At 39.8% G+C, this 16,241-nt stretch overlaps 1 protein-coding gene across 1 annotated transcript; it reads left to right on the top strand.

Annotated features, from left to right (window-relative positions):
• The first annotated feature begins 1,196 nt into the window (after positions 1-1,196).
• Positions 1,197-2,150, top strand: LOC103059462 (olfactory receptor 6X1-like). The gene has a single exon (XM_007441822.1). The coding sequence runs from the start codon at positions 1,197-1,199 to the stop codon at positions 2,148-2,150; it is 954 nt and encodes a 317-aa protein (XP_007441884.1).
• Positions 2,151-16,241: the final 14,091 nt, after the last annotated feature.

Raw genomic sequence — 16,241 nt, 5'->3', positions numbered from 1 at the left:
GTAAATGCTTTGGGTGACCATACATGAATTCCATTGTCTGTATCAGGTGGGTTTATATTCCTTTTTCTTGAGATTCTCAGATAATATTCTCTTTACTGCATAATACAGTCTTCCATCCTTTTATTACTCTTACCGCATAATTTGGTTTCCCTAAATCATTCACCACTTCTCTCTTCATTTGCTCTCTACCATCTCTTTGTATCCCATCTCTTCTTTAAACATTCTTCTTTTTCTTCATTTTTCTACCACATTCTGCATTTTGTTTTTCAGTATTTTATTGCTCTCTCCTTTAGATAACTAAGAACATAAAGAGGGTCTCTGCACAGAGATATGAGACCTAAATTCCCAAGTTCTAATTTGTATCAAAATATTTCACCTCTGGACTACAACTTCCAAAAATGTCATTATACATTTCAGAAACCCCAAATGACCTCTTATTTTGCAGCAGTGGCAATTTTCACACATCACACTGGGCTATAAGAGCCTTGTTAGGATCTAGCCATGGCTTCAGTAGAATTTGGGTGATTTTTGTACCTTGGCATGACTATTAGAAAGAGGTAGATATTTACTCACCTAAGCAAAATGTTCAACAATAAAGTTAATGGATCTGTACTCAGAGTGTTTTATGGATGTGTGATGTTTTGAAAATTTGACTGTGTGTTTATGTTATGAGCAATGTCAGCATCCAGCCATGGGCTCAGAAGAATTTGGGGGGATTTTATCAGTGGACTCCTTGGTGCTCTCTGAGCTTGGTTGCTTTTTTTTACAGATGTTTCGTTACTCAACTAGGTAACACCATCAGGTTTTAGTGAGTGTGGGGTTTGCTTCTTGTTTTTTTATACAGTATATTTCCCTGCCAGTGTTGGTGGGGGTGTGACTTTTAGGAAGGAAGCCCCACTCTTACTAGCACTGATGATTTTACCTAGTTGAGTAATGAAATGTCTGCAAGCAATCAACCAAGCTCAGAGAGCACCAAGGTCTTCACAATCCAACCCTGAGCTACAGATATTTTCTTCTACTGGATTTTATAAGCGTCAGTTGCAGTTCTTCCTCAGTCTAATAGGAATCTGAAAAATAAAGGATATAAGAAGAAACAATATTTTTGCTTTAATGTTTTGGAGTAGAGTTACCTAAACATTTGCAAAACTAACACCTTGGTCACTTCTCTCTTATTCAGTTACTAGAGATCCCAGGACATGGATCTGATCAATTGTACTCGAGTGACAGAATTCATCCTCCTTGGGTTTCCACACATTTCAGGAATGAACATCACTTTGTTTATAGTTGTCCTCCTGCTCTACATTTTGTCCATCACTGGTAATGGTTTCATCATTGTCATGGTAAGAGTTGACCGTCAGCTCCAAAAGCCAATGTACTTCTTCCTTAGCAATCTCTCTTTCCTTGAGATATGGTATACCACTGCTGTTGTCCCCAAAATGTTGGCCAACCTTCTTTCATCCAAGACCACCATCTGCTTCCATTGCTGCATGGCACAGTGCTATTTCCACTTTCTCTTTGGCATCACAGAATTTTATATCCTCACTGTCATGTCATTTGACCGGTATTTAGCTATCTGCAAGCCATTAAGATATGCCACCATCATGACCACCAATGTCTGCTTTCAGCTTGCACTGGCTGCATGGTTTGGGGGGTTCTGTACCATCCTTCTCCAGACTACGTTGGTGGTGAGACTCCCTTTCTGCCATTCCAACATTGTCAATCATTTTTATTGTGACATTGGACCCATGTTGAAAATTGCAGGGGGTCATACAGATCTTATCGAAGCCCTTGGCTTTCTTATTGCTGTGGCTGTGATATTGACTTCTCTGCTTCTGACTGTGATTTCTTATATTTTCATCATTTCCACCATTCTCCGCATCCCTTCAGCCAGTGGACAAAAGAAAGCCTTCTCTACTTGTGCTTCTCATCTGACTGTGGTCAGCATCTTGTATGGGGCTGTCCTTTTTATCTATTTAAGACCTTCTGCTGCACATTCTTCATTCAGCCTCAACAAGGCCATCTCTGTGCTGAACACTGTAATCACCCCTGTGCTAAACCCTTTCATCTACACAATCCGAAATAATGAAGTCAAAACAGCAGTGCGGAAAGTGTTACAATCTGAGGTCACACTTAGATTCCCTAGATCATAAGTGCTGGTTTGTAATGCAAAGACTTGAAGAGGAAGACATTGATGTTAGGACTCAAAGTTCCCAGCCTAATATTCAATGTAAGATAAGATTTATTTTGAGATGGTACCACCCCAAGCACTCCCTCCCTCCCTCCCTCCCTCCCTCCCTCCCTCCCTTCCCTCCTTCCTTCTTTCCTCCCTCCCTCCATCCCTCCATCCCTTCCTAGAATAGATAAACATTCTCTTTCTTAGAAATGATTTGATCTTCATACTGTTGAGGTAATAGGATCAAGAAGACTTCATGCAGTGATTTCTGGCTCAACTTTCAGCATTTCCAATTAAGGCTTAGGAAGACCTTCCTTTGAAACTCTAGATGGACCATTCATGTGCTCAGTGCATGAGTCCTTCCTGGGTTCCTAATGATACTCATCTGGGTTCTTCTTTATGCCCACATCCAAGACAGCTTTACAAAATCTCAGGAATGCCATAGGAGAGACAAGTAGGATCTTTCCTTCCTTCTTCAAGTGCAGATTTCAAGGGAATTTTGGCTGTGATCAACACAGCTTTGAGGTTACTGAAAGATCATCTAAAATCATTGGCAATGGTCTGGTCTTTAAGGGATCACAACATCATAAAAGAGAATGATATTTTATTAGCCTCTAGTGATGACCACCTTCCATGTAATACCTGTAACTCTTATGAGAGGTTTTCAAAAGAGTGGAAAGGAAAATGTAGTTTTTAGAAGCAATATATGTGTCTTCTTCTCATGGATAACTACAGTGGTTTCCCCCAGTGCTTGAGAAGTTTTCAACATGGAGAGTGTTTCCCCATCACAACCATCTCCTTCCCTGCAGAGAAGTATTTGTTTCTCTGCTCCTTTTCCTGTGTGATGTTCAACATTGTTCTTAGAATCCTAAGAACCACCAAACCATCCACAAATGCTATGCGCTGTCTCTGGTTCACCCATGACCATTAACCATCTTTGTTTTGTATGGGTGGTATGGGGAAAAAGAGTGACATGCATTCATATTTATATTCTCCCCCCATACCACCCATACACAGATACTTTTTTTGAGGGAGGCATCTTTGAGTCAATATTGACTCCTGGCAGCTGCTTGGACTAGTCATTGCCTTCTTCTTATGGCTGAGAGAGAATGACTGGCCCAAGGTCACCCAGCTGGCTTTGTGCCTAAGGTGGGACTAGAACTCATGGTCTCACGGTTGCTAGCCAGATGCCTTAACCACTACAGCAAACTTGCTGTCATTTTTTAGGTCAGCAAACATAATCAATTTTCATGAGTCAGCCAGAGGTAGAGAAAAGCTAAATCCTTTGGCAGGAAGAGCAAGAGAATCTACATCCAAGCTGAGTAAGTGTGGAGACTATTTCTGGAGTTAGGTGGATGAGAAATATTTCTCTGAGGGTTAATGAGAATGTTTGTGTTCTGCTAGTGAGAAAGAAACATTGGATACCTGAACAAGAAATGTTGATGGTCCTGTAAAATACAATGAGGACCCCTTGCGGTCGAGAGAAGTATAAGAGGGTGATACTATAAATAGATGAACGAATAAATGCCATCTTTGAATGCAAACTTTCTACTGAATCCTCAAGGCCAATGTGTCCTATACAACAATGCTTTTTAATGGAATCATCACTTGCACAAACACTATGCTGTTTGAACCCAATTAAGAGAGCAAAGCTGGAAATGAATGAAACTACAGGCATTCGGACAGAGCTGCTGAACTTTGGGCTTCTAAAGTATTGCTTCTTATAGCATCTTGAAAAATGACAGATGATTAACCTAACGTTATTTCTTCATTCCTACACTTTCTGTTTCCTTTCTTAAAATAAATGAATTTTGAATTCCAATAGATGAAACAAAAACACATGAGAGAGAGAGAGAGAGAGATGATGATAGATAGATAGATAGATAGATAGATAGATAGATAGATAGATAGATAGATAGATAGATATAGATGATTCAGAATTATTGAAGATATTTATTATGCAGGGTGGAGGTGGGGGAAGAAGACAATTTGCACCCCAAAAGACACAATAGCATTCAGATGTGCATCATATTCATGCCCTGAATGTGAGAACTGGCTTCACTGAACACAGCATTTAAATTTTAACTTAGTTAATATAGATTGATTCCTGATTCACATACGAAAGTCTACTTGTGCCACTATTGAATGGGTAAGCAATATTTAAGAGCCAAATAGTTCGTCACAGGTCTTGATTCGCAAAAAGGTGTCCTTGATAAATTCCAGATTAAAAACACCATAAGCACACAATAGAAAAACCAGGGAGAGTGGGAGGAGGACAATATATCATATAAATAATCGAAATAACAGCCAAAGAAGAGGAAGAAGCATAGAAGTAATGAGTCAGTTGAAAAATGAACTAAAAGATCTCTCAAACTTTCACAAAATCTACTGCCTAAATAGGCAGTTAATTGGAACTTTAAAGTGAAGGGTATAGCAGAATATTTCAATTAGCAGCCAATGCTTTTTTAAAAAAAAAAAAACACTCCCCAATTTCTCATTCTTTATGATTAATGAAGATCATTGGTACAAGTGCTAAATCACATCTTCATGTTATAGCAATCTATGGAGTCCCCAAACCAGCACATTAACACAAATTATTTTAGATATATATCATTATTATGACTCAACTCATCGTAGTAGAACATTAGAGAATTAAACAAATTGCTGGTGAATATGGTACCTAAGTGTCCTTGACTGTTACCAGCCTTGCTAAGCAAGGTTGGAGCTGATGAGTATTTGAATGGGAGATGACTCAAAAATCCCAGGACTATGGTCTGCACTGGAAAGTTGAAAAAATTGTCCAGAAGAAAGCAACAGCAAACCATTTCCATAACGTTGCCATGAAAACAACCTGAATAGGTCCATGTGGACATCAGGAGTTAACCTGATGACTGCAAGCACAATCTGTGTTGTTTTTGACTCAAGGAAGACTTGAATTTACATTGTTGAGCACTTGATGGCACTGAAGCTCTGAACAAATGACCAGACAAACAAATGTGAAATAGTGAGAGGCAGATGTTGCCTTTGAAGAATCTTCTGTATAAACCACCAACAGTTTCAACATTCTTTGTCCATTCTCCTTGCAGATCATACTCTACTAACTAGACATGTAGCTAAGATAACTTGGCCAAGTTGATATCCATACCATAGCCAGAGTGCACATTGAGCATTTACAGCTCTCTTGAAAGGTCTATCAGGTTTACTTTATTTTATGTGTATTTTCAATTAAGATGTTAAGATCCTTCTGCCTTAATTAAAATTCCATGGATGATGATGATGATGATGATGATGATGATGATGATGATGATGATTTTGGTATCAAAATAGAAAGGCTAGTTGACACAGGACCCTGAACCATAAACTAATCAAACGGGGTTGGTACAAAACACTAAACCACCACCAAAAAAAAAAAATCTAACCAAGCCTAGCTTTCTATATTACTGCAAGCACAAGGTCCTTAAATGGCTTGCTAAATATAAGTAAAGTCACTCTATCCATAATTATTAATTATGCCAGGATTGGGGAATCTGTGATCCTCCCAAAGTTGCTGAACTACAGTTCTTAGCAACTCTAGTCAGTTAAGTAAGAGGTAGGGAATACATATTTTAATTCACCAACATCTGGAGGGCCACGTGTTCTCTATCCTTATATTTGGTGAGAAAAATGAACAAATATAACATTGCATGTTAACCACCTGATGGCAGCAAAAGCCAAGGAAAAGAAATGGAGAAACAGATGTTGCCCTTTATAACTTATGCAAAACCACAACAAGTATCAAAATGACTCATTGGGCTGCATTTATTATTTTGTTTCTTTCTGTGGTTGTTCTTGGTTTCAGTAAGCTAGTGGTGGGTTTTATTTACTGGAGGCAAAATGCAGTTTAGGTTCTGTGCTCTTGGTGGAGTTCTTGCTCTACCGAAGACAGAATATTAAGGCAGAACTAGAGAAAGCAACTCTCAGCCCATGGAAGAAAGCAATTTTCTATTGCTAATAGAAAGAGAAGGACAGAAATGAAAGTTATGGGGCCCTCGCTCAACAACAGGACATGAAAATCAAGCTGCTTTCATTTCTTCTTGCTTATGAACTTTCCAAACCAAATGACTTAGAATCAGGTTGCATTTTATACTAGGAGGTTCACGCTAGTTATTTGGAAACATTAAAAAGACAGTTGGGGTTAAAGACACTCAAAAACATATCTTTTTAGTGGTTCTTCTAAGAGGAAGGGCAAGGCCACCTACAGGGCCCAGGCATTAAAATAAACAACTTGCTAAAATGCAACCCAACCAGAAGCTGAGTTCAAGAACCTGTGGTTCTCCAGATGTTGGGGACTATAATTTCCAGCACCTTGGACCAAGCCATCTCAGGCTTAAGAGAAGAAACTGAAAGAAGGCAGATTCCCCATCCATGATTTACAGCGATCATGGAAGGTTAAATTTTCCTTTCTTGCTTAGCTATCTCCTCTTTCTTTTTCTTTTAGGCACACACATAGGCACACCGATTTTTTCCCAGATAGCAGGTGATTATTGTTCTACAATTTCTTTTTGTTTTTGAAGTAGCCACATTGGTTTTGCACACTGAATGACTGATGGTGTTACTGATCAAAGTGTATCTGCAAAACATGCATGTGAAAAGCACCAATGCAGAAAAAAAGGAAAATAGGGTGGGAAGGGCCATTGAAGTCACCAAGTCCCACCATCTGCTTAGTTTAGGAATCCACATTGAAGCATCCCAGATGTACAACTTCTAATCTCTTCTTGAACAGATCCAGTGAAGGGAGCCTCTTCTTGAATAAATCCAGTGAAGGGTTCCACCATCAAAGTATTTTTATTGTGATGCTTTTCCTAATATTTCATTGGAATCTTTCCTTCTCTGACTTAAATCCATTACTCCATGTCCAGCACTCTGGAATGTTAAAGAACAAGCCATCTTCCATGTAGCTTTCTTCTCCGAAGACTAAACATGCCTAGTTCTTCCAATCTCTCTGCATAGGATTTCATTACTTCTCTCCTGATTATCCTTATCGTCCTTCTTTGAAGCTCTCCCAGTTAGTTTGAATCGTCTTTGAAGTTTGCTGCTCAAAACTAGACCACAGGCTTGAGAAAAAGTCTAACCAAAACTGCGGTTTGAACTAAGCAGCACTGTTTCGAGTCTCACATATCAGAAAGGAAATGTTCTTCAACAATATTGCACAATTGAAACTTCCTTTTGGGTGTCTCTCTAGTGAAACCATCTGGTGAACAGGTCATAGAAATCTGTTTGCAGAATTTGAGCCATGAGATTGTGTCCTTGGAAGCCTTTTTTTTTTTAAATTAAGCCCTTTTTTTTAAGGGTGATAGCCATCATCCAAGTGATATAAAGCCTGTTTGAATTTTTTTTTGGAACAATGGTATTTGGGTATCCCTAAAAGATGCTCTAAATTACTAACGGGGAAATGGCATCTATCATCAGTTCCCAAAACGCACCAAAATCTCAAATAGCATCTTTGGAATTTAAAAAAAATGATTAGGAGTCCAAAGATGTAAACCAGAATAGCTGACCACTGACCAACCTAATAGCAGTCTCTTTTTGTTTCCTTTTACTTAGGCTTCTGGGAAGTTTAAAGCAAATATACAGATTCGTCTGATGTGGCCATTGGGCCCTTGCCTGAACTGGGAGGCCTTGCTCGTGGTCACTCACTTCCTGGTTGGGCTACCGCAATGTACGGTATGAGACTGCCCTTGAAGATCATCCAGAAGTTACAACTGATCCAGAATGTGATAGCATGCACAGCGCTGGGCACTCATAGGTTCACCCATGTTACACCTCTGTTGTGCGAGCTGCATTGGTTTTCTTCTGGTGCAATCCAAGGTGCTGGTTATCACCTTTATAACTTTACATGACACATGGCCAGATTATTTATGGGACTGCCTCTCCCTGAGGATACCTGCCCCTCCCACCAGATCGGATAGAGTAGGAACACTCCAGGTCCCTTCCCTTAAATGTTGCCATCTTGCAGGACCTAGGAAGCATGCCTTTTCCATGGCAACCCTTGCCCTATGGAACACCTTTCCTCTTGAGATCCAGCAGGCCCTGGCCCTTCCAGAAAGCCATAAAGAGCTGGTTTTCCCCCATGCATTGGAACAGGGCAAAGCCAGAGTTGGAAGAGAATGTTATGAGCTGCATCAAGAGAGCTGGGGTATGGCCCTGGGCTTTTGTTGTATCTGCTTTTGTTGTTATATTGTTTTCATTTTCATTTTTTTCATTTTTTTGCATGATGTTTTTATATTACGGCTGTGAGCTGCCGAGAGTTCTACTTTTGAGATGGAGGCCATACAAGTACTATAAATAAACAAACAAAGAAAGAAATCAATCAATATCAAAGACATTGATTGATTCCCATTTAGATGTTTTGGCACTGCAATGCTGAGTAGGGCTAAAGAGCATTCTGTAAATTCTCAGAAAATAAAGTCATGTCCTTGAAGTGTTCTGTTACAGCCACTGTGTGTAATTTAGAAGGAGATATACAATATGTACTGAACAAAGTTTGTAGCAGCAACATTACTTTTCCTCCAACACCTCTGTTGCACAGGCAGTTATTCCATTCACTGTGGTTCTTCTGGTTTTAATTATTTTAGAGATTAAAGAGGCACAAATACAGTTTGGTCTAGTGGTGAAGGCACCAGGCTAGAAAGCAGGAGATGGTGAGTTCTCGTCCTGCCTTAGGCATGAAAGCCAGCTGGGCGACTTTGGACCAGTCATTCTCTCTCAGCCCAATTCACCTCACAGAGTTGTTGTTGTGGGGAAAATAGGAGGAGGAAGGAGTATTAGGTATGTTCACCGCCTTGAGTTACTTATAAAGTAATAAAGGTGGGATTTAAAAATCTAAAAAAACAATGTTTACTCAGATCTAAGCTCAATTGCACCTTAGTTGCACTTTGGTGAGTATAAGCTCCTCCTCCTCTCCTTCTCCCCCTCCTCCTCATTTTCTCCTTCTCCTTCTCCTTTACCTCCTCCTCCTCCTCTGCTCCTCCTCCTCCCAAAAGGATAAGATAGCTTGGAGAAAAGGCCTGCAAGAATAGTAAGATGGAAAGGTCAGTTCTTCCCTTCTGCCATAAAAATGTTAAAGGGATTATGCTTTCTTCCTGGAAAAGCGGTGCTGCCAGAATCAAATAGAGATAGCAGGAACCAAGAAAGGAAGGGACATTTCTGAAATGCAAAATGTTTTGTTTATCCTGGATTATGCAAAACCATGCAAAGGATTAACTGATTTGGTCACTGTAAATACTTTATCCTAACATCTTGAACCCAAGGCAAATACTGATCTCATATTACAGGATGGGCTGGTTTGCTTATATTTACCCTTTTCTTCTGTGGTTGCCTGGTGAGTAACAACTACAGGTGTTGGGTAGACATTATTCCAAATAGGATATCCCTAATTTTAGAAGGAGAAGGAGAACCACAACAACCGAAGACAACTTTTTTTTTTTTTTCCCCCAAACTGGCTGCCTTTTCAGTATTAAATGTTAATTATCTATGAGGATATTTTCTTTTGTCCCTCTGAAACACATAATTTTGGGACAGAATGGCAGATAGCTGTGATCAGCGCCCATCCTTCTTCAAATATTCAGCCATTGCCTGGATTTCAACATTCGAAGGTTGAACTGTCCTAAACAATCTGCAAATTGTAACCTCTGTGAAATTTTGAATTCAGATTCCATACTTCTCAGCTGAAACTCTTATTTGTAAATTGAAACTGCTACAGCATTGTTCCTGATTCAGTGACTCCATTCATAGAGGGCTATTTAGGAGTGCTGGGCGGTGTGTTTTCCCCCGTGATCCAAAAAATCATTTCCAATACCGCCTTTTCATTGGGAAAGCATCTTGTATGTGGAACTAACATGCCCCAGTGATGATTTTGAAAGATGAGCCCAAGCCTAGACCGCATAGGAAAAATACATTTGGAATGGAATGTTAGAAATAAAATATTTAAAACTTAACATTTAAAGCAAAATGCCTTGTTTCATTATTTTTATCTTGCATTTCTTTTAGCAGGTTCTTCGGAATCAATTACTTTAACTCAACCAACTCCAGTAACAGCCGTTCCAGAAGCTTCTGTTACACTGGAATGCTTGGCTTCTGGATATGATATTAACCGACATCATATACATTGGTTGATTCAATCCACTGGGAAAGGACTTGATTATGTAGGTGGCTTTAGAACGGGGAATCCAGTCATTGTTGTTAATAAATTTAAGGGACGGGTGATCCCTTTCACTAGTGGTTCTACAGGCAAGCTGAGGATCAATGCTCTAACAGCTCAAGACACCTCTATCTATTACTGTGCAAGAGGATACACACACTGAGCCAGGATGATCTTTCCTTTGTACCAGATCCATTCCGAGACTGCAAGTGTTTAACAGAGTGTTTCTTAACAACAGGTGGCCTCCCACTTCCCCTTTCTTCCAGTCCCTTCTTTGAAGAGAGATCACTGAACACAGTTTGAGTAATAAATCAGGCAAAATACACAACAATTGGGCTATCTTTTGGTTATGACAGGAGGTTGAAGAAGTTGGGTTTAGCCTGTATTCCTTTTCCTTCAACAGAAGTACCATGATATTAGCCACAAAATTACCTTTCTTCCTCATTTATTTTATATAGAAAAGGAAGATAGTTAAAGTGCATCAAGATTCCCTCAAATCAAGTTGAACCTATGGTCATTTCATGGACATGTCATCTAGTTTTCTGGTAACAATGTGGAATTTGTCTCCTTCTCCTTCTCCTTCTCCTTCTCCTTCTCCTTCTCCTTCTCCTTCTCCTTCTCCTTCTCCTTCTCCTTCTCCTTCTCCTTCCTCTACCCCTTCCCCATCATTATTTTTGACCAGTGATCTCCCAGCTAAGCAAGTTCAACCCTGCTTAAATATGTGAAGTCAGACACGGTTGATCACATATTGCCACCTGCACTAAGAGTTCCCTCTAAAATTAAGGAAAACCAGTTTCACTGGACTTCTCATCTAGTGCATTTAATCCTCTCTTTTGATGCATCAGGGAGCAAGCTTTATAAATTTATTTATTTAATTTCAATTTTGAGGCCACCTGACTCCATAGTGACTCTAGGCAGATGACAGGTAAAAATTAAAAGAAAAACAAATATATCAAGAAGAAAAAGAAGGCAGCTGACCAGAAACTAAACCCACCAAAGTGAAGCAGCCAATAACCAGCCTAAGGACATGACCCTTATTCTATCCCAGCTCCTGAGATTTTCTGCTTAGTAGACCTTCTGATAGGCAAAGGCAGATGCCCTGTCGAACTTGATCATTGCTCTTTGTGGTTGATCACACACACACATTCCTTTCAATACTTCTCTTGAAGACTGGTTTCTGGACTCATTCTCTAGGGGAAAAAAAATTCAGAATTTCTCAGCTGAAGAATATGGGCCACCTGGATGTCAGATATATATAAATGGAATGTGTTTTTAATAAGAACAGAAGCCAAATATTATCTCAGTCAAGATGAATACATTTCAGGTGGATATTCCTACATATTCAAATCATGTATCATAGCATTCTATTAAAATTAAAGGGTTGTCCTATAGAACAGGGAATGGACTTGTTCTATATTGACCTAGAGGTAGCAGTGGGTTAAAACTACAAGAAAGCAGGTTTAGGCTAGACATGAGAAGCTTCCTCACTGTATGAACTGTTAGCCAGTGAAACAAGATGTCACGTGTTGTGATGAATTTTCCTTCAGTAAAGGTCTTCAAACACAGGCTGAATGATCATCTTTCGGAGATGCTACATTGAATCTTGCACGGGGTAAAGGATTTGTATGGCGATTAAGTAAGCAGTAATCAATAAGCACACCTTCTCACAGAAAGAGGAAAGAGGCTTTTTGCTAGTATCCCAGATGGAACAATAGGAAACAGCCACAGAGTGCTGGGAATGGATCGGGATCCCCCTGCTTTAGTTGGTCCACCATAAAAGGTCATCTGTTTGGCCTAGATAGATTACAAGTTCGATAAACCTACATCCCACCAGAGAAGGGTTTATCCATGAGAAGGCATCCCCTTTTATTCAAATGATATGTAAAACAAATATTTTTTAAAAAGTGTGGGGAGTGGTGTAAGGAACCAGGTTATTTCAACTTCGGCATCAGAACTCTGGGATACAAGTTTTTCTCTTCCCACTGGTGTGCTACTACTAAGCTATTGGCTAAGCATTTCATACAATGGGGAGGATAACCCTTAGCCTGTGGGGTCCATACAGGTTCTCAAGTTCCTTGCTGAAGCAACCAGAGCCCCCCAAAATGGTAGTGCTAAATTACCTTTTGGTTGCAAATGTGCCCGTGTATGTGTGTGTTATTTTCACAAAGACCAAAAAGAAAGTGTAAGAAAACTTTGCATCCAATGCATCGTTGTTCTGGTAACATCCTCGTGTGACTATTGTGACACTTCACTAAGTATGAAGTGTTTACTCCTCACTACTCTGCACTAGTGAGATCACACTTAGAATCAGGAAAAATAGTCAGGAACTATTTTCCATTGCCACAGAACCAGAATTCATGGGCATAAGTTGCAGATGCCCGGCTTTTGTTTAACTATATAGAAAACTTTACAATTCCATAATTGCATGATTCTATGTCTCTTGTTCTCAGAGGCCAAACAAAGTTTAAAAGAAATAAATAGATGTGATGTGAAAAAAAGTGGTCCACTCTGAAGTCCTAGGCATTGACTGTGGTACACCCAAAACTTTCTCCCAGTGGTCCACTCACCTGCCCAACATGGATTTCTTATCCCTTTTTATGTATGTTTTATTCTTTCCTTTAAAAAAGGTTTGATTGAGTTTACATTTTGTATATCCACATATAAGTATAAAATATTAAGGCTGAACCAGTTGAAAACTGAGGACATGGAATATACGAGGAATGGGGAAAAATGATAGCCAGCTTCCCTACTAACAAGTAACAGTAAGAAGTTCTTGTTTCTCCACTGATCTGAGGAATGCAGCTAATGTTCTTCTATAGATAGAGAGATGGTAATGGAATTCAAATGATAGGAGGAAGAACATTTCTGAAATGCAGACTAATTTGCATGACATGGATTACATAAGAATTCACTGTCAAACCTTCCAGTTGTTGAACCACTAAGTCCCTGAATTCAAAGAAAAGATCCATCTGAAATTATGAAACACTTTGATTATATTAGCCTTGCTATTTGGTCTTCTTGGCTGGTAAGTAACAATTTTTATTTTTATTTTTTTGCAAGCTTACTTTGTCAGTTAATATATTTCCCAGTAAATATTATGATTCCTCTGTAATGAAGCAAACATTGAAACTAAAATTGAAATTACAATGAGGGTGTTATCTCTGATGTGTAGCTCTTCAGCACCTTACTATGAAATTTGAACATCCATTTTTCCTTCCCCAGCTCTAAGGCTTCCTACTATGACAAGTGCTTTTTCCTTTTCTATAACCTAAATATTTTTTCCCATATAGATCTGCTGCTAGGTAAATTTAACACAGAAAATTCTCAATGGTAGTTATCCAACCTTGGCAACTATATAGACCATCTCCCAGAATTCTCAGCAATGGCCACACTCACTGGGGACTTCTGAGACTTGAAATCCTTACATCTGGAAGGTGCTAAGGTTTGGACACAGTCATCCATGAGATTCTTCACATTGCCTTGAATCTTAGAGTAAGGATGTAACATGTGGACAGAATAGGAATTCAGAAAGAAAGCGATATGGGTGTTATATTTCTGCATTTTGTATTATTTTTCAATGCTCTCATGTTCCCCTTTTTTTCAGAAGGTGTTTCTGCCCTGATCACTTTGACCCAGCCTCCTGATGCATTTGCATTCCCAGGGACCCACATTACTCTGACTTGCAAGGTGTCAGGACATAATATCAACAGCTACCATATGAACTGGATTCATCAATCTAACAGGAAAAAAACCTGTCTTTATCACATCCTTTAGGACTGGATATGACCCATAACCTGCCAATGAATTTAAGGGCCATGTTACTCCTTCCACTCATGGTTCAACCGCACAGCTAAGGATAGATGCTCTGAAAATAGAAGATACTGCCACCAACTATTGTGCAAGTTACACAATGACCAAATTTGGGTCTGCTGCTGCACAATAACTTGGAGGAGACCCAACCTACCTTGTTCAATACCTCTGGTTGGTGGGTTTTTCCTTCTTCATTCCATGGCTTAGCTTCACTTCCTCATTTGAAGAGAGTTTGAGTGAGCCAAACGCTCTGTACATTTGCTTCTTTTGGCACATTTGCTCCATCAGTCATGCTGACATGAAAACTCAGTGGTTTCTTCCCTTATATCCTACCAGGTTAAAAATTGTTTTGGCATTTCCAGGAGACAGATCAGAAATATGTGGGAGTTCTTTTGAGTGTATGGCTGTGGCTGGCTAGGGGGACAAAGCTATTTGTCTCCTTCGCTTGGCTCATCTTTGATTTGAGCATTTGATCTCCCATTGAGTCCCAGGGCCTTCTGCAGGTTGCAGTGAGACGGAATTGGGAGAAAAGGATGCAGCCAGGGAAGGGAAACACAAGAGGAGGAAGATATGCTTTTCCTTCATTCAGTTTGCCCTATGAACAGAAACCCATCCTGATATCTCAGGACTTCAGCCATTGGATTCTCCATTAGGACAGTCTGAAGCTTTGATTGGATAATTCAGTTTGGAGATGACTGAATTGAATTAGATTGCCAAATTAAATTTCCAAAGAGATGCCCCAGACCCAACTAGATGCCTTTTAATTGTTTTGAGAAGCCAATGAACATTGCCCATATAGGCATACCTGTAAGAGAGACCCCAGTATAATCATTATTTAAGTCTTTGTTTATATTTTGCAGCTTATCAGCTGCTTGGAGTCCAAACAATTGAAGACTGGCTGGAGAGACAGAGCTATATTTAAAACTCAGACAGGAAGGTCGACCAGGTTCAAAGGAGAAAGGTAGCCCGGAGGAATCCAAAGGGGAGGTGGTGATGGTTGTGATCCAAGTAAGAGAACTTCTGAGCTTACATTATAATATCTTGATTCAGTCCCACACCAAGCCTAATAGTATCATCAGAGAATTCAGAACCAGGGGCATTTGCAGTGATGTCATTAGCTTCCAAACGGCAGACACACTTGGTTGATCAAAGCACCCTTTTTTAGCAGGTATCAACTGCCTGGCATGCACACGCGCACTTGCACACACACACACACACACACACAGACAAGGAGCAGGACTTTGCTTGTCTGGTTGTACCCACCGCGTTGAAACCAGTGGCTGTTGCTATGGATAATTCCATTCAAAAGTCTTAATCAGGGAACTACCTCACTGAGGTCTAGTTTGAAGAACTGGCTGCTTATGAGCCAAGATGTTTGAAGAACAGAAATGAAAGACAACTTGAGCAAACAATAGACATAACCATCTTGAAGACCGGTTCAAGACATTTGGAACTCTAAGGCAAAAGGGAGAAAAGTGTCCCTTTCTATGCCGCATGGAGAATCAGCCTGAGTGGAGGAGTAGAGTTTATTTCACTGATAGGTGTACACTTCTCCCCAAAAACTGATCACTACAAACTAGCAGAGTGTTCTTCAGCAAGAGAGAGGAGAGCTAGAAGGATCGTGGAAAATATACGCAGCTGAGGGTTGGAACATTGGGTTGTACGAATTCTTAGAGCTTGGGTTTTCATTGGCAGATGTTTCATCCCCACATCTTGAAGAACAAAGGTTTGTTGATGAGGTGTGGAATGTACAGTTGCCTGTTCTACATTACCTTAAAAAAAGAATAGCTCCTGGTTCCCCAGTTGTAGCTCTAGGATGGAGATCTGCAATGCATAAAAGGTAGATATATATAAGGTAGATATACATAAATGACCATGAACATCTGCGGGCATCCATATATGAAGCAATGCATTATCATATGCAAGATACTTGTGTTCGTTATCACACAGTTCATGGAGATTCAAATATCCATATACAACACCTGCCACTGAGTCATATTACAACAGACAGAAGAGAAAGCAATGCAATTCTGTTTAGGGGAAGAAGTGGTGGGAATGCAAGACTTTTAATGCACCATC

Source organism: Python bivittatus, unplaced genomic scaffold (genome assembly GCF_059951505.1).
Source record: "Python bivittatus isolate LINGU-HERP-01145 unplaced genomic scaffold, Pbiv_v1 ctg000430_np1212, whole genome shotgun sequence".
NCBI lineage: Eukaryota > Metazoa > Chordata > Lepidosauria > Squamata > Pythonidae > Python > Python bivittatus.
The sequence above is the reverse complement of the archived record's forward strand: the minus strand, read 5'-3'. Positions and strand labels throughout refer to the sequence as shown.

Bases quoted from the DNA above. Each gene is read 5' to 3' on its own strand.
- LOC103059462 (XM_007441822.1), top strand. From the start codon at position 1,197: ATGGATCTGATCAATTGTACTCGAGTGACAGAATTCATCCTCCTTGGG.